The sequence below is a fragment of the Gadus macrocephalus genome, chromosome 3 (genome assembly GCF_031168955.1).
Source record: "Gadus macrocephalus chromosome 3, ASM3116895v1".
Lineage (NCBI taxonomy): Eukaryota > Metazoa > Chordata > Actinopteri > Gadiformes > Gadidae > Gadus > Gadus macrocephalus.
This window is the reverse complement of record NC_082384.1, coordinates 5,781,348-5,806,282: the sequence shown is the minus strand read 5'-3', so window position 1 is coordinate 5,806,282 and position 24,935 is coordinate 5,781,348. Positions and strand designations below refer to the sequence as shown.

At 47.0% G+C, this 24,935-nt stretch overlaps 1 protein-coding gene across 2 annotated transcripts in view; it reads right to left on the bottom strand.

Annotated features, from left to right (window-relative positions):
• glra3 (glycine receptor, alpha 3) overlaps nucleotides 1-24,935 on the bottom strand; it is a 50,084-nt gene that overhangs the window by 3,096 nt on the left and 22,053 nt on the right. The window contains exons 7-9 of one of the 2 annotated variants that reach the window (XM_060046780.1): nucleotides 8,555-8,769; nucleotides 3,223-3,372; nucleotides 2,179-2,307 (exon numbers count right to left, since the gene is read on the bottom strand). In XM_060046780.1, the coding sequence (XP_059902763.1) occupies nucleotides 2,179-2,307; nucleotides 3,223-3,372; nucleotides 8,555-8,769 (494 nt within the window). The remainder of the gene's footprint in view (nucleotides 1-2,178; nucleotides 2,308-3,222; nucleotides 3,373-8,554; nucleotides 8,770-24,935) is intronic. The other variant, XM_060046781.1, reaches the window with a different exon arrangement.

Below are 24,935 nucleotides of genomic sequence, written 5' to 3'. Positions count from 1 at the left end.
GACCTTTACAGAGTTGTTTTCCTGTTTGAAATATATTATAATATGTATTTAACCACAAGAGTAGCTGCATATTTCACTTTTTAAGAATCTTTTTATTGGTAAACTGATCACCACTACTGTTCACACAATGTATTTTTGATCTTATGATCAAAGCGGTTGAGCAGTCCTGGTAAAATTACTTTGTTATGTGTGGATTCCTGTAGTGGTCTTGCATCCTAGCAGACGTGTCCACTTCCCCCATAGTATTGTAAACTACCCTGGCCCCTCCCGCCAGGCCTGGTTAGAGCCACGGCCAACCCTTAACTCTCGACCATGGTCCCTTCACCCATCTTTGTTTTGCTGATATCACACCCAAAATCCTTTGTTGTTACTGCCAACCATGTGAACGATCCCTACAAGAATCATGTAGCCATTGTCTGTCTGAACATGCTTGGTAAAATCTGCCACGTGTCTTCCCAGGATCATTCTCCATTAAATCAATATCGCACTGAACTCATGCAGCGCACTAAGGGATCAGCAGTAATTTGCTACGAATCATAAGTCAATTTGCTCGCAGATAGACTCCCTTTTCTCTGAACCTTTAAATCTGTTTCATGTTTTACAACATTTCAGTTCATTTTCCTCGATGGCTTATTATTCAGCAATCTCTGGTGACCCTATAAGCAAAGAGTGTTTTCCCAAGTTTGGGAAAACACTGCCAAAGGCCCGATAAGCTTGAGCCAGAACTAATATGGCTGTGTTCCCTTAAGCTGTCTAACTGCTGCCAACAGCCTCACTATTGGTTTGGCTTTGACCTTTGCCCTCATCCATCTTCCTTTTTGGATCACTGGCTTCCTGAATACATTTATTTCCAATGTCCAAAACCTGAATGTAGTTTGTGATACAGCCAGAATATATATTATTATATTATTTCATGGCTCAGTGAGCCGTTTGCTTATGACCTGCTTATGGACGCGTTGTGATTATATTGGTAACCAGAATCCAATGGAACAAATCACAGATCAACACTGTCCACACTGAAGGAATATGCCATGCCAATAGCATGGAGTAACACGTTTAACCTAGAGAGGGCCATCATCCTCAGCTTGACGGGCCATCAGGTTCATTAAAACACGGCCAACTGGCTCTCTCTAGCAGCAGACGTAACATGGGCAACCCCATCAGACGATGGGACAAATTTGGGGAAAAAAACATTATCTTAAGTCCTTTAAACTACATAAATAAATTGCATTGATGTCTATTTAACTTTTGATTTCTTTATGACCTTTTGACCTCTTAATACACCTGTTTGAGTCTGCACTCAATGAATGTGGTCCTTCATTTAGTTTACATTGTGTTCTCTCTCTATAAATAAAGACTTGTTACTGGTTGCAGTTCAGGGTTGTAGGAGTGATACTTGATAAAAAAATACTCTATACTCTATTTCCTCCTCCATTCTCCTCCACTTCCGTCTGCCCTGGATCACACCGGGAGTTATTCTAGGATGGGAGGGTTTGGATTCTTTTAAATAGATGACCTCTCTTTGAACGAGCGGCTCCCTATATAAGACAAGAAGGCTGCTTTCTCTGGGAACAGAGTAAGAGGATGCAAACACGTCGGCCTTGTGCGAGGTCATGAGCCTGTTGTCCTGCATACCAGGTCACCGCTGCTGCTGCTGCTGCTACAACTTATGCTTGGTGTCAACATTTGTTTAACAGACAAATCGCCCTAAAAAAGGAAACTGAAAGATTTACAAACAAATAAGCAAAAATCCATCTGGAACACTCACACAGACCATCAGGTGCAGTAGAGCTACTTATGATTAATATTATATTGTTACATGTTTATAATCAGTAGGACATGGATAATAGTCAAGGCTTTGGAACCAAGATTCATCCATGGATCAAAAAGCGCAAAGTGTATACCAAGAATGCGTTACCTTGTCTGATTCCTTCACTTTGTGTTTTTGTGTTCAATGGTACACATACTCTACACTAGGATTTAAGACGTAGGTTTTTATTCTGAGCTATAACAGGAGAAATACGATTGAGAGCAATTGACAACAACACACTGGGTGACCACCATTTATCGTAATCGTAAAATTGTTAGGACTTGCAACCCACATAATGCGGATATTCCTTCAAACAACGTCAACCCTGTTCCAGCTCACAGTTTCACGCATGCACAAGATGTCATTACCCTGTGGTTGTTGGTGTAGATGTTGGTCATAGACCCATACAGTGGGCCAGGGGGCTTGAGGCCGTTGTCAGTGTTAATACGCTGTAGGGAGGCAGCCAGCTCCGCAGGATCGACTGCACCTTTACTATTCTACCACCAGAGGGCAGCATGCATGCAGTGGATAGTGGATACAGCAGAGGGGGGGTCAGACACACGCACACAAACACACACACACACACACACACACACACACACACACACACACACACACACACACACACACACACACACACACACACACACACACACACATACACAGACACACATACACAGATGTAAAGAAAGAACAATGGCTTCTGAATAAAACACAAGGGTGGACGATTCAGTCAATTAATGTTAATGTGCCGTAAGAAAAGAGCTTGCTCCACTTTGTTTTGATTACATTTAGTTTGATTGTGGCTCAGGGTTCTCACGCATCATTTGATTATACTTGCCATTATCCTAGAGCCAAATGCATGAGAACCATGACACTATATCAAAACACAATTGAATCACAACTAGGTGGGATGATCAGAAATTGCTGATAGCAGCTTCAATGTCTAAATGAAAACTATAATTTGATTTACTTAACTTTATAATTTTTGTAGTAATTATGTTTACTTTTACGAGGGATTGACAAAACCTTTTAACGTCAATTCAATTGGATGACTTGACTGAATCAGGGGTTTCTGCTGTCCAACCTGGCATGCAATGGTCCATCAAATAAAGAACAACATAATCAAAGCACACGGAGATGGCTACAGCCATGCTGTGTCATGCAGACACTGGACAGTGCACACACAGGGGACGCGAGACACCTTTGCAAACCAAATTGTGAAATCTCTCTTCTTTAAAGCCGTACCAGTTGTCCTCCAAACAGGGTTAGAATCAGAGGCTGCAGTTGCACCATTACGCCTGAGGCCCTGGCTCATTGAACTCTGCACAATCTTTTGTCTGGCAATGATTAGCGTTACCCACATATGAGCCATGAGGCTGATCGTAAGAGACGTGTGCGTCCTCATTCACCTTCTGCTTGTTCTTGTGCGGCCGCCGGAAGCGGAGGAGATCCTTATGCTGCCTGGAGACAAAGTTGACGGCTGCATACTCTAACAGCGCCGAGAAGACGAAGAGAAGACACACCGCCATCCAGATGTCAATGGCCTTCACGTACGATACCTGCACACACACACACACGCCGTCATGGCTGTCATCGGTCTGCTGTTATGAATGGAAGGACATGGATGCATGTGGCATTCATATGCTTAAGGTTGTGCTGCACTTGCTATAGCAAAATGATAACAAATAAACTCTGAGCCCAAATTATAATTGTAAACATTTCAATCCCTATTCCAGGTTGAACTAACCCTGGCATTACAGATGATCTATATATGATCTATAAATGTATATGTAAATCTCTCTCTCTCTCTCTCTCTCTCTCTTTCTCTCTCTCTCTCTCTCTCTCTCTCTCTCTCTCTCTCTCTCTCTCTCTCTCTCTCTCTCTCTCTCTCTCTCTCTCTCTCTCTCTCTCTCTCTCTCTCTCTCTCTCTCGACAATTGTTGTTGTTCAACTGGCTGGTTTTTACATTGTTAAACACAAACTGCTTTATTCCAAGCCTTTGACTGCATTTTTTTGCTATTATCTTTTATTACAAAGAATAAAAAAAAATAACGAATGTAATTTATTATATGTAACACAAGATCTCATATGTCATGCATGGCCAATCTTAGATTAGGAAAAGTGTAATTATATTGGGTTTGCAGCATACTATAATTCTGTAAATCTTTTGCGAGAGAAACATAAATAAATATTGAATATATCGACACGTTTTTCTGTATTAATGATGAGGAGCCAATCTATATATAAATCTATGACTAATTTAGATACACATGCAAGGGAACGATGTCAGGGGAAGTGGTGTAAAAACAAGAAAAACAGTCATGGCACACACTCCCACTGACATACAACTTAATTTGGCGGTTATGTTATAATGGCAGTGTATGCAAGTGTGTGAGAGAGAGAAAGAATGAAAGATGGAAAGATACATTTTGCTGAGATAGAGATTGTGTATGAGGCTATGAAATGAGGACCATGTAATCAACTGTTTAATGTTCCCTCATGCAAAACAGACACTAGGACAACAGCAGTCTATTGCTTTTCTCAGACACACAAACAACCCCCCCCCCCCCTCCTCACACACACACACACAGACATACACGTTCATCTTAAGCACACACGGAGACGCCCACATACTCTTTTTACACAAACTACATTTGAGCTTTACAGGATGTGTGTAGAAGCAGTGTACAATTAAATGTGGCAGTGTCTTCCAAGTCCCATTCCCTACTTGTGTTGCTGTGTGTTTCTCTGTGTGTTTCTCTGTGTGTTTCTGTGTGTGTGTGTGCGTGCGTGCGTGCGTGCGTGCGTGCGTGCGTGCGTGCGTGCGTGCGTGCGTGCGTGTGTGCGTGTGTGTGTGTGTGTGTGTGCTGATAGACAGCCCATGTAAGTACCATACCTGATTACAGTGGTCTATCTGTGGGGACTAGAACATTTGTGATATGAACGCCTAAATGCCCCCTGAAGGGGGCATTCAACTAAATTGGCATTCAATATTAACCCTAACCGGTTGTTGTGACTAATGTATTTGGGCAGATTTTTTAACTGCTATAGTAAGCACTACGATTGTATTCTGACTCCTGACTTTGTCTTTTCGCAGATTGTTCATGGTTCATGGCCAGGCTGCCCATAGACCCGATTACACCAGGGTCTTTGAGCGTGTTGCACTGAAACTTTTCAAGGAGTTCAAGGAAGGCAGGAATAGACCAAAAGACCCTAAGGGGAGGTCATTTGCAATTCCTCAGGCTATTGTTATGGCGTATGGTCATATCAAACAATTAATTGAGGATTGCCAAAAAATCCTGCAAAGCACCAACCTGGTACTGGTGACCATAAATAACGCAACCGTCTCCTCTTGGGGAGTTCAATTTTCTTGCTTCATATATTCCCTTCAAAAGGAAAACTTATAAATTCATAGGAACATGCATTCAAAACAAATAATGTCTAAAAAACTAAGTGAAAAACCCTTCTGATCCCCCCCCCCCCCAATAGGCTGCAGGATCGGCAGAAGAAGGCCTACCACGACTCTCTCTTTCAAGGTGTGGAGCTTCCTCAGCAGGTCCACATGGCAGAGGAATACCTCCTGGAGGCCCTGGACCTACCATCTGAGCCTGTTCCACATGGGCATGCAGATATGGAGTTCGAGGAACCTGACAACCGTGAGGGTGAGGCGGTGATCCGGCGACGCCGACGTCAAACTCAAGTTTCCAGAGCAGACACTGGAGGGGATGATGCTTGGCCTGTTCCTTTCCCCGCTTCATCTGACCTAGCCTATTGTGAGCAGGGTCAACACCCAGGTCCTGTGTCTCAATCATTTCTGGTCGGGGCCCTCATACCAGCTGCCACCACCACCAGCAGCCTACTTTCTGAGCTGGTCCTCAAACCTGCCGCCACCACGACCTCCAGCAGCTCACTCTCAGGGCTCTTACCAGCTGCCACCAGTGCCAGATTCTCCACCTCAGGACGGGCTTTCTAACCAGCCAGATCCAGCGTCTCACAATCGCTACCGGAATGGAGATAACAAAAGACAGCCCTTGAGGATTAGGAGCGAGAGATGAGAGGTGAGCCCCCGAAGAAGCGTCAAAGAAAGGAAAGCGACCACTACCAATGCAAAATGTGTGGTAAGGCAAAAAGCAAACTTACTGGCCACACACCGCTAAGGGGGAAATGGTACTGTCCAGCATCTGGAAAGACCATTGAAGAGTGGAAAAGCTCCTTGTTAAAATGTTAATAATGTGTACATTTGTTTTTAAGATATTTTTATTAGTGTTAAATCGTTTGTTTTAAGTGCTAAATCATTTGTAAAAACAAGTTAAAACAGTTGCAAATTCACAACTTTTATATAGTTGCATTCTGCAACTCTAATAAAACAACAACAAAAACAACTTCTTCCCGTGCATGTTCGAATCCTGCCGACAACGTTATAATCTTATGTTATGAATATCTATCTCCAGTCTATACACTGTCCTCGAAGAAATTACAGACTTCACGTGAACATGGTTCCTAATTGGCTGTAAAAAATAAGTTTCTATCCTCACCATTATATTCTATCTTCTATTCCATGTTTCTATTCCTCTGTACATTGAGTGGTTCCCATTGTAAAACTGTCAGTATGAGGTGACAGTATGTGGTGACGTCATGATGATTTTGATAATAGAGTCGTGGCCGAGTGGTTAAGGCGACGGACTAGAAATCCATTTGGGTCGAATCCTGCCGACAACAAAATACTTATTGTAGAAGTGAATATCTTACTGCATATTCAATACAACATTTTACTATACTATGTTACAGCTCACAGAGCAAACAGGTTACATCTTACAATAACCAGCTTGATAGGGTATGAAGATAGTGCCTTTGGAGAATAGATAGATTTTTCACTGCGTTATCCTGAGGGAAAAGAATCGGGACAGGTCAGACCACAATACTAAAAGTATAGAATAAATCAGGACTTGTTTAAGGCATTTGATTTGCATTGATCAAGCAAACTGAATAAAACTAACTTAGTCTCGGACCTAGTTAGATAAATAAGATTAATGATAAAAATAAGCATTTGGTGAGACATTTAAACAAGATAGAATATGAAATGATATTAATAATTATAAATAGTGTATGCAGATCTAAAATGGGAAGGGACATGAGAGACATGGGACTGGACCAGTGCTGTCCATTGGACCAGTGCTGTCCGTTAACCAGTGTTGTCCATTGGACCAGTGCTTTCCATTGGACCAGTGTTTTGTTGTCCATTGGACCAGTGTTGTCCATTCGATGAGTGCTGTCAATTGGACCAGTGCTGTCCATTGGACCAGCGTTGTCCATTGGACCAGTGTTGTGTTGTCCATTGGACCAGTGCTGTCCATTGGACCAGTGCTGTCCATTGGACCAGCGTTGTCCATTGGACCAGTGTTGTGTTGTCCATTGGACCAGTGCTGTCCATTGGACCAGTGCTGTCCATTGGACCTGTGCTGTCCATTGGACCAGTGTTTGTGACGCTATACAACACAAGGGCGAGGAAGGAATTGATCTGGTAGAGCGTCTTGGCCGTACCGATGGCAACATGAGAGCAGACTCTGTACCAAGACGCCATGCCGTACACGCATGGGATGAATTGCTAAAGAGTCATTGCACTGTGAGTCAGGCAGCCATGGAGATGACCTCAGAGAGGGGGAAAAATAAAAGGAGGAAGCCTTTACGAGGAGGCTTCAACCTACTCAAAGACAGGCCCTTGGGGACCACAAGCCTGTCCCATCAGCGACCTAGGGGCCTGTCAGGAGGGATCAGGAATGTTCCATGGAGGGGCCCGAGGGCGGGGACACCAGAGAGCAGAGGTCGGGGGGGCAGACACCTGAGGCATGCTACTGCTGCAGCGCCACAGGCAAGAGATTGTTGACAAATAGAGAAGGAGGACAATGTAGTGAGAGGCTGGCAGTTTGACCAACCCTTGATTTAGGGCTGCTCGATTATGGAAAAAATCATAATCACGATTATTTTGGTCAATATTGAATACACGATTATTTTTGAGTTTGAAAACATGATGTATTTATTCAGCATGTCTCTCCCAAAAACACTTTGTAACTGAGAACTTTAAAATTTTGCCTTAAAAAAATACACAACGGTCAAAAAGAAAATTTTCAAATCTAAAATAATGTACAGATATGTTTGATCTCGATATCGAGATCGAAATCCGACTAATCGCCCAGCCCTACCTTGATAAAACATCCTCGAAGAGGAAGAGACCACAGGGGGCATCTGTACTGACCCAACGCAGCAGCAGGCCTGGTCCATGGAGAGGGTGGATGCACCAGGACACCACCACAAATCCCGGGGTAGGTAAGCTTTGCGTCAGAATATCCAAAGTTACCACATCCAAATGATTGTTGTTGTGTGTTTCCCAACAGCATCACGTGACCTGATCAGCGACCTTCCTTCCTCCCTCTCTCACTCCCTTATGAGAGGGAAAGCATGGCTGTAGTGGAGTGGAGTGGTGGAGGTCTCTTGTGTCAACGGCCTCTACTGAAGTTTAGACCAATCACCTGTGACAGGAAGCCTTGGCTGAAGGTAAACCCTCCTTTAGCTCATCCCTGTGTTTTCAATCAGACACTGATCTGCAAACGACCACTGCTGTTATCGGCCATGAATTGTAGTGAAATAGTATACCAACAAGTTGACAACAAACAAACCAAACCCATAGTGGTGACTCCGAAACCCGTTCCCCTGGATGCTTCTCGGACCGGCCAGAGAGGCTCACCTTGGGCAGAGAGGTCCTGGAGCCGGAGCTCTGGGTCGTCATGGTGAGCACGGTGGTGATGCCCAGGGCCACCCTGGCGGGCGCGGCATCCATGTTGATCCAGAAGGAAACCCAGGACAGGATGACGATGAGCAGAGAGGGGATGTACATCTGGATCAGGTAGTAGCCCATCTGCCGCTCCAGGTGGAACCGCACCTCAATGCAGGTGAATTTACCTGAAGGTGGATAGATAGACAGGTGATGCATGGATAGATGGATGGAGCCATATATATAGAGAGATAGTTCAGTGAGAAGAGAAAATAAATATTTTAAGTAACGCAACTACATTATTTATTAATGTATTCATTTATCGATAATTTACATTTTGCCTCAAAATTTGGCAACTTTTTTATTTATCTAAAGCCGAGTATCCACCGCAGACATTGACATAGGAACGAAGAAATCTGGAGGAAATAGGGTCTAAATAAAGTCACAGGGACATTGTTTTACCCCCAGAAGGTCCCTGCTCGGGGGAAGTCACTTCCAAAGGTACAGTTTGCAGCGCTAAACATCTCTGATTGGTTGAGTTCTCGAAGCGTTTTATTTCAACATCTGCAGCCGCAAAGTGAACGTTTTTTAGTTAATTTCAACCTGCAGTACGTCACACAGTCCTATTATTGCATCCAATGCTGTTCACTACATTCATATAATTATCGCTTTCTGTTATCTCGATAGCAGTCAGCGCAACAACCAATGTTTAGTTGCACTGCGGTACGTGAATAAAGGTTGCTTTTGATAACGTGACCATGTGCAGTTTATAGCAACAGTTCTGTTTAGGAAACCAACTTCCTACGAAAGAGTCATTTTTAGTTATCAAATGAACAAGGAAAAAAAAAAAGAATAAATATTGAATCCTCTAAATACATAGGACATTTTGATGTCAGTACGGAGCACACATTTGTATTCACCGGATATATGAGATCAAGGCGGTCATCAGTTTTTTTTACTGTCTTGATTCTTATTGGAAAGGCTGCATATTCTCATCATATCTGATTCTGTTGGTCTGACTTTTCTCTGAACACGCATCAACGTAGTCATGAGCCTTTATGGTTCTGCATCGGGTTTACGTGTCGCTATGCATTTCCACGTTAAAGAGAGAACAAATAGTTGGTCTTTGTCTGTGCATGCTATTACTTTGCAATCGGTCTACTACTAGAAGTTTTGATTATGGTATGGATTCTAGAAACTTGAAAGCTGAATACGACTCAAACAATGTGCAACAAAAGAAGAAAGAAAGGCTTTAGTTGGTCGTCGTTGTCTAGCCTATTTTTACATGGAAAGCATATTGCCGGAAATGATGGGTTGCGCACGTAGGACCTTGCGGTGGACGCAAGGAGGGTCCGCAAGGACGTAAGGGGTCCGTAACCCCCTTGTGTTGCGACAAACGCACACGCACACACATGCACGCACGTACGCACACACACACACACACACAATATCTGTTCATATTAATCATGTGTTTTTTTCATGGTTTAAAACATGCATGGTTTCCTAAAAAGGGAAAAGCAATCGTACACCAAGAAGTTCCAAAAAAATAAATAATGATAATTGTAATTCAACAAAATATAAAATAAAAGTGTGAGAGAATGCCTTTGTATGCCCCCCAGATCCCCCTTTACCTCATAGTTAAACATCATACAATTCTTAATACTATCATAATAAGATAATGAGATGTTTTATGTAGAATATCTTTAAAAAATGTACTTCTATATAAAACATGTACTAATTATACATTAATTGTAATTGTTTATGTCAGGGTGTGGGTGTTTCCCTGTGTTTCCCTCCTGTGTTGATTGCTGTTCCCTCCCCTAATGTGTCTCAGCTGTTCCTCGTTGTGTTTGTTATTTAAGCCCTCGTCTTCCTTTGTTCCTTGTGCTGTCATTGTGGTTTGCTGTGGTTGTTGGTGGTGGCTAGTCCTGCGTGTTCCGTGTTCCCTGTCGTCTCCCGAGTTCCCTGTAGTCTCCCGAGTTCCCTGTAGTCTCCCGAGTTCCGAGTTGTCTCCCGAGTTCCCTGATTCCTGTGCCTTAGCCTTTAGGCTTGAATAAAGTGCCGTTTCCTGAAACCGTCTGCGTTTGGGTCCTACCTGCCTGCATGCACCAGTCAGCTCCATAACAGAATGACAGCACCACTATGGGACCCAGCGGACGCTCAATTTGACCGTAAGTTGGAGGATTTTCTAGTCAAGTTAAATAAGGCAATAGATCGCTGGGAGGGTTTGGGGGACCACCTGGTTCCTCCTGGTCCTCCAGCTCCCGCACCGACTCCGGTCCCCGAGCCCTGTCCTGTTCCTGAGCCCACTCCTAGCCTTCCAGAGGGGGACCGGCCTCTTCGCCTGCTTGAGGTGGTCCGCCCTCCGCTCCTGCCTGAGGGGGCCCGCCCTCCAGACCGTCCAGGGGAGGCACGCCCTCCGCTCCTGCCTGTGGGGGCCCTCCTCCACTCCTTCCCGAGGGGGGTTCCCCTTCAAGGCCTTCCACCAGAGGGGACCCGCCCTCTACCCTGTCCACCAGAGGGGACCCGCCCTCTACCTGGCCTGCCTCCTGAGGGGACCCGCCCTCTACCCTGTCCACCAGAGGGGACCCGCCCTCTACCTGGCCTGCCTCCTGAGGGGACCCGCCCTCTACCTGGCCTTCCTCCTGAGGGGACCCGCCCTCTACCTGGCCTTCCTCCTGAGGGGACCCGCCCTCTACCTGGCCTTCCTCCTGAGGGGACCCGCCCTCTACCTGGCCTTCCTCCTGAGGGGACCCGCCCTCTACCTGGCCTTCCTCCTGAGGGGACCCGCCCTCTACCTGGCCTCCCTCTTGAGGGGACCCGCCCTCTACCTGGCCTGCCTCCTGAGGGGACCCGCCCTCTACCTGGCCTTCCTCCTGAGGGGACCCGCCCTCTACCTGGCCTGCCTCCTGAGGGGACCCGCCCTCTACCTGGCCTTCCTCCTGAGGGGACCCGCCCTCTACCTGGCCTGCCTCCTGAGGGGACCCGCCCTCTACCTGGCCTTCCTCCTGAGGGGACCCGCCCTCTACCTGGCCTTCCTCCTGAGGGGACCCGCCCTCTACCTGGCCTTCCTCCTGAGGGGACCCGCCCTCTACCTGGCCTGCCTCCTGAGGGGACCCGCCCTCTACCTGGCCTGCCTCCTGAGGGGACCCGCCCTCTACCGGGCCTTCCTCCTGAGGGGACCCGCCCTCTACCGGGCCTCCCTCTTGAGGGGACCCGCCCTCTACCTCGCCTTCGCCGGCCTCCTGAGGGGTTCCGCCTTCACCGCTGCCGGCCTTCTGAGGGGGTTCTGTGCCACTGCAGGTCTCCTGAGGGACTGAGCCCTCATCGTCCTTACCGCCGGCCTCCTGAAGGGTTCCGCCTTCACTCTGCCTCTGCTTGCCCCCCAGGCCGTCCGCCTGAGGCTCCCTGCCATGCCCTGGGGCAGTTTTCTGGCCGCCCGCCTGACGTCCCTCGGCTCTGCCGCAGTCCATTTTTTTTTTTTTTGATTCCCCCCTCCTGGCGCCCCTCCACCCACCCGTTTTGGGTTTGACTTTCTTTGCTGGTCGTGGGTCGCCTGGGAGTCGACCCTTAAGGGGGGGGTACTGTCAGGGTGTGGGTGTTTCCCTGTGTTTCCCTCCTGTGTTGATTGCTGTTCCCTCCCCTAATGTGTCTCAGCTGTTCCTCGTTGTGTTTGTTATTTAAGCCCTCGTCTTCCTTTGTTCCTTGTGCTGTCATTGTGGTTTGCTGTGGTGGCTAGTCCTGCGTGTTCCGTGTTCCCTGTCGTCTCCCGAGTTCCCTGTAGTCTCCCGAGTTCCCTGTAGTCTCCCGAGTTCCGAGTTGTCTCCCGAGTTCCCTGATTCCTGTGCCTTAGCCTTTAGGCTTGAATAAAGTGCCGTTTCCTGAAACCGTCTGCGTTTGGGTCCTACCTGCCTGCATGCACCAGTCAGCTCCTTAACAGTTTATGAGAATAGTCTGAATAAAGTGGAAGCCATTATGTCATGAATCATATGTTTCCATCCCAGCAGAAAGCTTTGTGTCTGAGCTCTGTCAAGCATGGCTGTTGAAGCTGATAGACAACATGAATGAACTGAAGGCATGTCATCGCGTCACACTTGTGATGTCTCATGGTGTTCGGCAGATGGGAGGTGGAAGCCCGAAAGGATACATGTTTTTATTCAGGATAATGAACTACGCCAGCTGTCCCCTGACTGGATAACAAGGTCACATTTGCACCACTGAATCTTGTTACAAAGAAGAATGTAAATTACTTCAAAAAGATTATTCTCCTATTATCTGTGTTTTGTAAATTATAACGGTTGCTTTCCCTTTAGAAAACCTATATTTGCAGGACTTAATCTGCAACATCTTTTAATAACCGGAAACTAGAGCAGTTATTGTTTTGGTTGGCATGCTGAAAGCAGAGTTCATTAAAAAGTGATAGCGCTTCAAGCTCAGAGCGGAGTGGTTATTATGAGGATAATCCTAATTTGCTGCTGCAGTAGCACAGGACACACATTACACTCTGCTTTCATCCAATCCCCCTACCACAATACTGCCAAGCAAACACAAATGCACACGAGCATGATCGTACATACACACACACACACACACACACACACACACACACACACGCACACACACACGCACACACGTTATCTCTCCTTCTCTATCGTTGTTTGCAATAGCTTTAGGATGAATAGGCATATCAAGTTCAGCTGCTACAGCCCAGCGTTCTGGTCATCATCTGGTAATGTGTGTTACAAAGTCATCCATAGTCCACACATATATACAAATATTACATGAAGCAATTTGATCGAGAAGAAGTAATACACAACATATGACAGTGTTCTATAATTAAACATATCCAACCACATCATATCCAATATCTGATAATAAGGCCAACCTATATGTGTAACCAAATGACTTTTGTGTACCTCTGTACGGTGTCCTTGAGTGCAGAGAAAGGCGCCTTTAAATAAAATTATTATTAATATTATTATTATAACCAGCAAATACACACTACTCTGATGTATTATAGTAGCGGATCGAAATTAGTAAAATAATACCAAATAAACCCATGAAAGCAAAAGTATCAGACACATTAATGTTATGAGAGACTTTTGTCTTACGATGACACTTCCGTGAAAAAGGGTCTATTAAAGATGACAACCTAATTGCCTGACTCCATCTAGCCTATTAGACTTGTAGTTTACTCTGTCACCCCTATGTTTGCACTACAGCATATCTTAATTAGCAAAACTTAGCAAGCACTTAAGAATTATTGTTACTTTGTTGCATTTATAAAGGAGTAGTAAATATTGTATTCATGGGGAATCAGGTATAAATGATGGTGAGAAAAATGGTAAAAATGGAAATACTGGTTGCCAATTTTGCCGAAAATTGTTCAGCTATGTCACAAATTTCTTTAAAACTGGGGCATCCAGGTTTATGAACCCAGTGAGGCCACACAGACCCAAAATAAAACCTAGTGCTATAATATGAACGATAATAATTTAAACAATGATTAGAAAGATGGTAAAACACCCGCGGCTGCAACAAAATATACAGCCCTCTACAATACAGCCCTCTTCAATCAAAGCCTTCATTTTTAATCTACAAAAAAGCTCTCAAATGTCCTTCAGTTTGTCAACTCAACAGCCCATGCAAGTGTTTATCACCGGGAGCACATTTGAATATTACCTCCCACTTCCCCACCCCCCTCCAATCATAGCATAGCTAAGATTTTGTGGATCAGCGGACGAGCGCTGGGCAGATATGTTCGCACATTAAGGAAGCAGGGGATATTGCATACAAAAATAGAGGTCTAATTTTTCAGTTTGCCATGTGACTTCCTGGCAGGGAGTCCGGTGGAGCTACCGGACTGCCGCCGAAGCTCTAGCGGCAGTCCAGCTGCTCCGGCGGGGGGAGCTCGGCAGCTCAGCTCCGGGAGTACAATCCCTTTCTCCTCCATGTCGCGGCTCAATATGGACTTCAGAGAGTCAAGGCCAAAGTTCTTGTTGTGGAAGCCACAACAAGAAGCCATACCTACGACGGAGTATTAGGGCCACACATTTTTGCCATGACGAGATTAAAGTCGACAAATCGACTTTAAAGTCAACATGTCAACATTAAACTCGAAATGTCGAGAATAAAGTTGAAATATTATGTCGACTTTAATCTCGATTTGTCGACTTTAAAGTCGACATTAAACTGGAAATGTCGAGAATACAGTTTAAATTAGTTGGGAGAGATAGCAACCGCTCTACAGGGCCTGCACTGAATCCAATGGCTTGTGTAGATAATTTGGTAAAATTGTATTTCAGAATCTGGTTTAACAATAAAGAGATCCTTGCTGTTTTAGCGCAGAACCACAGTGTGGTGATTAGTGTAAGGACGCTGAAAAGGTTGTGCTGAAAACTTAGTCTGTTCAGGAGGAGAACCTGAACAGACGTGTTATTAGTCGACGTGTCGACTTTAATCTCTTCACGGCAAAAAAAAAAGTTCTTCATGTGTGGCCCTAATACTCCGTCATACATACCAGAGACGTCAGACGCAGTCTTTATGATTCATAATATCATCCGAGGCGCACATAGCTTTTGGCCGTGATATTAGATATAATATTATATAATTAAATACCTATATATTATATAATAATATTATTATGATTATATGATATTATATTATATAGATATAGAGCTCCGGGCTATATCTATAAAATACGGCTGCAATCACTTCTCCTCTATGCTGTGGTTCCCTCTGACAGCTCATTGCTCAATGGGCAGCTGAAACAGAGGGGAATAGCCGTAGGCAAGATTTTTTTTCCTAAAAGCTATTTCCAGCAAACAGCTTCGAAAACATGTTTTCTGGAACTCATATACTGTTTACTTGTTGGGAAAACACCATAATATGTCTCCTTTAGTACTACTTATTACTGGGTACCGCTGCCATGATAATTTTGAGCCATTAAATACTATTTATAAAGGCTTAGTGAGGGAGAGACGTAAGATGAGCTCACACACAAATACATGAATCACAGCATTATTAAAGATCCCATGGCATGAAAATTTCACTTCATGAGGTTTTCTAACATTAATATGAGTTCCTAGACTGACTATTGTCCCCCTTCTTCTTCTTTCGTGTAACTTTAGAGGTCCAACTCAGTGTCTTGTAGCCATGCCCTTGTCTCTGGTCCCACGTCAAAGAGGCCGGCTTCCGAGGGTGGTCTGTATAGGGGGCAGGTGGTCATAATATGCTCGACAGTCTGTTCAGGGGCACCACACTCGCATGCAGCGCTGTCTGCCAGGCCCCACTTCTTCATTGAAGATTTGAACCGACCGACCCCAGTACGTAGACGGTTCAGCAGAGTCCATTGCCGGCGTGGAAGATCGTCTCCTGTGGCTCCATCTCCTGGATCCAAGATGTAGTGGTGGATTTGGGTTGGCCCAGCCCTCTCCCGCTCCTGCTTCCAAGCTGCCGCCAGCCATCCATCTTTGGACAGGTCCTCAGTGGTGGAACGGAGCAACTCTTGCCGCCTTGTTGTAAGGGTGGCGGGACTTGAGTCTGCTCAGAGGAGCTGCTGTCTCTGTGGTGTTATGGAGGATGTGCCAATCATGCTTCTGTGCTTTCCTTGCCAGGGCGAGAGTGGCAGCCTCTCGTCGTAGGCCAGCTGGTGCGATTCCTGCAAAGGACTGGCAGCAGGACGATAGGGGTAGACTTCAGGCATCCAGTGATGATCCGGAGGGCGTTGTTGATAGCCACTTTTTTTGTGTGTGGACTTCTGCTCCATACTGGGGCACAGTACTCCGCTGCTGAAAAGACCAGGGCTTGGGTGGATACCCGTAGTGTCTTGGCAGTGGCTCCCCAGGTTGTGCCAGCGAGGCGACGGATCAGTGCGAGGTGATGTTGTTTGAAGGTCAGTGTCCGGTCCAGACGCACACCAAGGTATTTAGGGGCTTGCTGGGACTCCAGGCGCTTGTGGTCAGTGTATACCTCCAGTTCCCTCTTGGCGTCTCTGTTGCAGAGATGGTATGCTGCTGTAACAGTCTTGCCGGTGCTGAGTTGCAGGCGCCACTTTCGTAGGTAGGCTACTAGGACGTCCATGTCTTGGTTGAGACCGTCTTCCAGTGCCTTCCATGTGGGTCTTCTCAGCATGATTGCGAGATCGTCTGCGTAGCCGTACTTTTTGGATGCTGTGTCTGGTAGATCATAGATGTAAATATTAAACAGCATCGGAGAAAGGACCGAGCCCTGTGGGACACCGTTCCGTAGTCTTCTTAGCCTACTGCGCTGGCCATCGCTGGTCTGTAGGACAAAACTGCGGTTAGACAACGTCTCCATGATGAATTTCACCATATGTCGATCGGTTATAATAATTGTCCTCAGCAGCTTCAGGTGAAGTCTGTGGTGCCAGACGGTATCGTACGCGGCGGTCAGGTCCAGGTACACTACCCCAGCTTTCTCATTATCCTGGAAGCAGTCCTCGATGTCTTGGGACAGAAGTGTAACCTGGTCCACTGTGGACCTACCGCGACGGAAACCGGCCTGTTCCTGTGGAAGCTGTGGGTCAATCACTGGCTCAATGCGGCAGTGGATCATTCTTTCCAGGATTTTAAATGGAACACAGAGCAGCGATATGGGTCGGTATGCCTTGGGGTCTTCCACACTTTTTTTTGGCTTTGGCTATTGTCCCCCAGTAGCTAGAAATGGCGTTGTAAAACAAGGTGTAAAACGAGCACTAGGTATCCTGCTCGGCCTTTGAACAAACAAAGCTCAGATGATCTGGAATTTTTCCCCGTATGTCATCATAAGGGGACATGTTACCTCCCCTTCTCTGCTTTGCCCGCCCAGAGAATTTGGCCCGCCAATTAGACAATGAGGTATGACTGTTTTACACTTCTTTGTTATTTGGATAACCGTTCTGCTGTTATAGCGCATAACACGTCGGGTTTTCGGACGTCTCTGGTATTTCCACAACGGGACTCGTAGTGGGGGTTATCTCAGCCATGGTGGAGAAGGAATTGGGGGAAAGGAACTTTGGCTTTGACTCCCTGAAGTACATGAACTGCGACATGGAGGAGAAAGGGATTGTTGCCCACGATTGTCTCCCGCAGGAGCCCCGCTGCCCGCTTCCGAGACGGTGGTGCCTCGGCAGCGAGGCTCCGGCGGGAGACAATCGCGGGCAAAAATCCCTTTCTCCTCCATGTCGTGGTTCAGTCTACTTCAGATTGATGTGGAAGTGGAAGTGGATGAACAAGAGACGTCGGCAAACCCGACGCACTCGTTTGAGATTCATAATATCGTCTGGAAGCACCCACAGCTTTTGGCCTTGATATTATGTATTATATGATATAGATCTCTATGTATAATATGATATTATTTAGATAGAGAGCTCCAGGACTGTAACGCAAGTGCAGTACACGTCAGGTTCTCTGATGTCTCTGGTATTTCCACAACAAGACTCGTAGTGGGGGTAATCTCAGCCATGGTTGAGAAGGAATTGGGGAAAAAGGAACTTTGGCTTTGACTCCCTGAAGTACATGAACCGTGACAAGGAGTTGAAAGGGATTGTTGCCCGCGATTGTCTCCCGCCGGAGCCCCGCTGCCCGCCACCGCGAGGCACGCTGCCTGCTTCCGAGGAGGTGGTGCCTTGTCAGTGGGCAGTGGGACTCCGGCGGGAGACAATCGTGGGCGACAATCCCTTTCTCCTCCATGTCGCAGTTCAGTCTACTTCCGATTGATTTGGAAGTGGAAGAAAAACCAGAGACGTCAGAGAACCCGACGCAGTCGTTTGAGATTCATAATATCGTCTCGAGGCGCACACAGCTTTTGGCCATGATAATATATATTATATGATATAGATATTGAAGTGTTTGCGACACTGCCGTATATGGTATTGGTCATGACCTAGTACAGGAACGAGGCAGACATGAAGTTTCTATCCTGGAGATAAGCCCGAGTTCTGATAAACAGTTGTCCGTTCGTCTCATTCATGTAATAACCTACAACATCACATTGGCGAAGAGGGTAAATATGGAACTATAAAGTCCGGAAAAGAAGAGGAATATAAAACGTCTCGTAACCGCGGTAGTTTAGCTAGCTTCACAGTTAGCATAGCCAGCATTCCGAGGACTGAGTGGCCAATACGTGATGACGTACCTACCTGGCCTACCGTGGCCAGGCAACAGTTGCGACGGCCAACGGCCACGGCCAGATGGTCTAGTGTGAATGCAGGCCAGAGAACAATGGGGCCAGATGGAGGGTGCACTCACCCTACAAGTGTGAGTGCACCCTTAGATGACCTTCTCGACCATGGTAGGTCACTAGAACTGTCCGAGCAGCAAGCAGCAGGCATGGAACAGACAGCTACTGCATCAGTGAATGTGATCCAGCAGAGTTGGTGGCCCAGCCAATACACTGGGAGAGGCAAGCCCAGCAATAACTGCAGGAACTGTGGAGGACAATATCCACATAAAGGAGACTTCCCAGCACGGGGCAAGGACTGCAATGCATGCGGTAGGATGAATCACTTTGCTCGACAATGCAGATCTAAGCAACAAGAACCAACCAAAGGGCATGAACCAAAAAGACGCAGACAGAGAAAGGTAAACAACAGAGACGCAAAGTATACAATGTGACCAGCACAGAGCCAAATGATGGCTACAACTCATCTAGCAGCGACGAGAAATATGTGTTTGTAATACATAGCAAGAGTGAAAATATGCAGCCTCAAGCTCAACGATACAAAGATATCAGCACTCATAGACTCTGGAGCTGCAGTGAATATTATCAGTGAGCCTGTTTTTAACAGGATGACTACGCGCCCGCAGCTCACCACAGTCAGCGTAAAGATATATCCTTATGGCTGCACCAACCCACTGCCCATAGCTGGAGCATTCAACTGTGACATAGAGGCGGGGAACGAAAAGACTAAGGGCATGTTCTACGTGCTGGGGGGCGATGGCTGCTCTCTGTTAAGCTACAAAACAGCTGATGAGCTTGGCCTGATCCAAATAGTCAACAGCGTCTCCTCCACAAGCGGTCGAACAGTGGCAGACGAGCTGGTGGACAGTTATCGAGAGCTCTTCCAGGGAATAGGCAAACTAAAATACTTCAAGTCAAGCTACACATCAACAAAGACGTGCAGCCTACCTGTCAGCCACACAGGCGGGTGCTGTTCAAAAAGTTGAAGACGAACTGATGAAATTCGAGAATGATGACATCAAAGAGACAGTCACAGGCCCTACGCCATGGGTCTCCCCAATTGTGACGCCTCCCAAACCAAAAGACCCGGATAAAGTGAGGATCTGCGTCGACATGAGACAAGCCAACCCTGCCATACAGCGCGAACGCCACACCACACCCACCATTGACAAAGTCATCCATGAGCTCAACGGAGCTACGGTCTTCTCCAAGCTGGACCTGACTGCCGGATATCATCAGTTAGAGCTCCACCTGGCCAGCAGATACATCACAACCTTCACCACACAACAAGGTCTGAGGCGATACAAACGCCTAAACTTTGGATTGTCGTCTGCAGCGGAGGTATTCCAGAATGCAATATGCCAGACATTAAAAGGGATCAGCGGTGCAAAAACCTGAGTGACGACCTCCACGGCAAGACAGAGGCTGAACACGACGACACCCTCAGAGCGGTGTTCCAGAGACTGAAAGAGAGAGGTCTCACACTCAAAGTGCGAGTTTGATAAATCCAGCCTCGAATTCTTCGGGTTCATCTTTTTAGCAGACGGAATCTCAGCCGACCCCAAAAAGGTTGCCGCCATCAAGCAAGCCAATGACCCACAGGACCCGACGGAGGTCAGAAGCCTACTCAGCATGGCAAACTACTGTGCACGATTCATACCAGACTTTGCCACCGTTTCCGCTCCACTATGCGAGCTCACCAAAAAAGACACGCAATGGAGCTGGGGCCCGGAGCACGCTGCTGCGCTACAGACAATCAAATCAATCACAGCCTCACCAGTGACACAGTTATGGGGTGCTTCGATCCAGCTAAGGACACAGAGCTGATCGTGGACGCCAGCCCAGTCGGCCTAGGCGCCATTCTTTATCAAATGGACAGAAAAGGGGAGAGGCACACAATAGCATATGCCAGCCGTGCTCTGAGTGACGTGGAAAGACGTTACTCACAGACTGAATGGGAAGCACTGGCCATTGTGTGGAGTTGTGAACATTTCCATTTATATATTTACGGAAACCCCTTCACCTTGGTCACAGACCACAAAGCCCTCGAAGTGATCTGGAATAACCCCAAATCAAAACCACCGGCGAGAATCGAGAGATGGGGACTCTGGAGACTCCAGTCCTACAACTTTCGCGTGGAGTACCGGAAAGGCGCAGAGAACCCCGCCGACTACATGTCACGTCAACCCATCAGGAGGACAACAGGAGAATCTACAAGAGCAGGGTAGGTAGCAGAAGAATATGTCAACTTCATCGCCCACCATGCTACACCCAAAGCAATGACCCTCGCCGAGTTCAGAGAAGAAACACTCAAGGACCCGATATTACAGGAGGTCACTTCCTACATCAGAAAAAAACTTGTGGCACAGGATCACAGACAACACACAGCATGCTGCTACTCTGAAGAAATTCATCCGAGTTAGCGAAGAGCTGACATCACCCCCACAGGCACGAGGATCATCATCCCAGCATCCCTTGAACACAGAGAGTTACAGTTAGCCCATGAAGGACATCAGAGCATTGTTAAACAAAGACACTTGTCAGGTCAAAGGTATGGTTCCCCGATCGATCAGAAAGCAGAACAGACTGTAAAGAACTGTTTAGCATGTCAAGCAAACACACGCATAGCCCAGTCAGAGCCCCTGAGAATGTCAGATCTACCAGAAGCCCCTTGGCTTAATGTCAGTGCAGATTTCTATGGCCCCCTCCCTACGGGAGAGTATCTTTTAGTTATTATAGATGAATACTCACGCTACGCTGTAGTTGAGATACTAAGGTCTACTGCAGCTAACACAGCTATCCCAGTGTTTGACAAAGTGTTTTCCATGTTTGGTATACCCCGAGTGGTCAAAACAGATAATGGTCCACCATTTAACAGTGAACAGTTTTCCAAGTTTGCTGACTGCCTAGGTTTCCATCATCGGAAGATAAACCCTCTGGCCTCGGGCCAACGCGACAGCAGAGCGTTTTATGCGCACACTCTGGAAAGCCATCCGAGTGTCAGAGACTGTGAACATTCCGTGGAAGCAGACACTCAACACATTCCTCCGTGAGTATCCCTCTACACCTCACGGCACCACTGAAGCATCACCAGCCAAACTAGTACTACAGTACAAGATGCACACATAAGTCCCCGTACTCACCTCAACCATCGAAAAGAACATTGACCACTAGGGCTGTAACGATACACAAACTCACGATTCGGTTTGTATCACGATTTTTGACCCACGGTTCGATACATCCCACGATTTTTTTTAATTTAAAAAGCATTTTATTCAAACAACACTTATATACCAATTAACTTAATGTAACATTTAATAACAAATAATTTGGAACACTGAACAGATTTGAACAGGGAGAACAGAAAGAATACTATTAAAGTATAGCTAAATTAATAAAGAAATAACCAAAGATTGCAGTTGGAGGATGCTGTTTGGTTGGTTTAGTCAAATATCCTTATTAGATAGATAGATAGATAGATATATACTTTATTAATCCCGGGGGAAATTCAAGTATCCAGTAGCAGCCGAAAACATACGTAAAAACAGTGCAGATGGATGTGCAAAAATACAGATATAAATAAATATAAATAAATAAATAAAATGTCCATTGTTGTTATCTATTGTCCTCCCTGCCTTTACTGGGAGCTGTTGTACAGTCTGATGGCCAGGGGGACGAAAGAGTTTTTTAGTCTATTAGTGGAGCTGGACTGGGACAGCAGTCGGCCACTGAAAACACTCCTCTGCCTGGTGAAGGTGTCATGCAGAGGGTGGTGGGTGTTGTCCAGGATGGACAACAGTTTGTCCAGGGTCCTTCTCTCTGCCACTGTCACCAGAGAGTCCAGCTCTGTGCCCACTACTGAGCCAGCACTCCTCACCAGTCTGTCCATTCGACCAGCGTCTCTCCTCCTGCTGCTTCCTCCCCAGCAAACCACAGCATAAAAGAGCACGCTGGCAACCACAGACTGGTAAAACATCTCCAGTAGTTTTTTGCAGATGTTGAAGGACCCTAGCCTTCTCAGGAAGTACAGACGGCTCTGCCCTTTCCTGTATAAAGCTTCCATATTTGCTGTCCAGTCCAGCTTGTCGTCCAGCTGCAGTCCCAGATATTTATAGGTCCTGACCACCTCCACATCGGCCCCCTCGATGGACACGGGTTGGAGATGTGGTTTCTTCTTTCTGAAGTCCACCACCATCTCCTTGGTCTTGGAGGAGTTCAGCTGCAGATGGTTGGACCTGCACCACCTCACAAAGTCCTCAACCAGGCTCCTGTACTCCCCCTCCCTTCCATCCTTGATACAGCCAACTATCGCAGTGTCGTCTGAGTATTTCTGCACATGGCAGAGCCCAGAGTTATGCTGGAAGTCGGATGTATACAAGGTGAAGAGGACGGGAGAGAGCACGGTGCCTTGTGGTGCTCCGGTGCTGCTGACCACAGTGTCTGACGTGCAGCCCTTCAGTCTAACGTATTGTTGTCTCTCTGTGAGGTAGTCCGTAATCCATGTAACCAGGAGTGGGTCCACTCTCATCTCTGTCAGCTTGTCTCTCAGCAGGAGCGGCCGGATGGTGTTGAAGGCGCTGGAGAAATCAAAAAACGCGATCCTCACAGCGCCGCTCTCCCTGTCCAGATGAGAGTGGGCCCTATGGAGCAGATAGAGGATGGCATCCTCCACGCCCACCTTCTCCTGGTATCCAAACTGCAGTGGATCTAGTGCGTGGTGGACCTGGGGTCTGAGGACATGGAGCAACAGCCATTCAAATGTCTTCATAATATGTGATGTCAGTGCCACTGGTCTGAAGTCACCCGGCTCCCTGGGGTGTTTTTTCTTAGGAACCGGGATGAGACATGAAGTCTTCCAGAGCACTGGGACCCTTCCCAGCTGCAGGCTCAGGTTGAAGACATGCTGGAGTGGCTCCCCCAGTTCAGCAGAACAGGCTTTAAGCATCCTTGGACACACTCTGTCCGGGCCTGCTGCTTTCCTTGGATGAAGCCTCCTCAGCTCTCTGCTCACCTGATCCTTGGTGATGGTGGTGGGGAGGGGGGTTGAACTGTCCATGGGTGTGGAGGGTGGGGGTGGTCTGCAGTCTGAGGTGGTGGAATTGGGGGAGGTGATGGACATGGTGGGGGTGTGAAGTGGACCATCGCTGGTTGTGGGAGCTGGAGTGTCAAACCTGTTAAAAAACCTGTTTAGCTGGTTTGCTCTTCCAGCATCCCCCTCTCCTGTGATGCTGCCCTTCTTCTTGCAGCCTGTGATGGTTTTCATGCCATCCCAGACCTCCCTCATGTTGTTATGCTGCAGCTTCTGTTCTACCTTCCTTCTGTATTCCTCCTTCGCCTCTCTCAGGTGGACCTTGAGTTCCACCTGTATGCGCTTCAGCTCGTCTCTGTCACCATCCTTGAATGCCCTCTTCTTCCTGTTCAGGATGTCCTTGACATTACTGGTGATCCAGGGCTTGTTGTTGGGGAAGCAGCGTACAGTTTTGATAGGGACCACAACGTCCATACAGAAGTTCAGGTAGTCAGTAGTGCAGTGTGTGACCCCCTCTATGTCCTTACCATGTGCTTCCTGCAGCACGCTCCAGTCAGTACATTCAAAGCAGTCCCTCAGAGCCTCTGCTGCTTCAGGAGACCATTTCCTGAAGGAGCGTTTGGTCGTAGACTGTCTCTGGATCTGTGTTTTGTGGCGAGAGCAGGACCAGGTTATGGTCAGACTTTCCCAGTGGGGGCAGAGGAGTGGCAGTGTAAGCTTCCCTCACGTTGGCATACAGGAGGTCTAATGTCCTGTTCTTCCTGGTGGGGCAGCTTACAAACTGGTGAAAGTCTGGCAATGTGGAGTCCAGTATCACATGGTTGAAATCCCTGGAGACAGCGATGAATGCGTCTGGGTGTTGTGTTTGCAGTCTCGGGATTGTTGAATGTATGACGTCACACGCGGTCTCTGCGTGCGCCCGCGGAGGGACGTAAACAACAACAGCGATGGCGTGGGAGAACTCTCTAGGTATGTAGTACGGTCTGAGACCTACCGCAAGCAGCTCGATGTCTCGGTCGCACACGATTTCCTTCACCGTAACATGCCCCTGGTTGCACCATCTGTTGTTGATAAACAGCGCGAGTCCCCCTCCTTTGCTTTTGCCGCTGCGTCCACAGTCTCGGTCCGCTCTCACTATGGTGA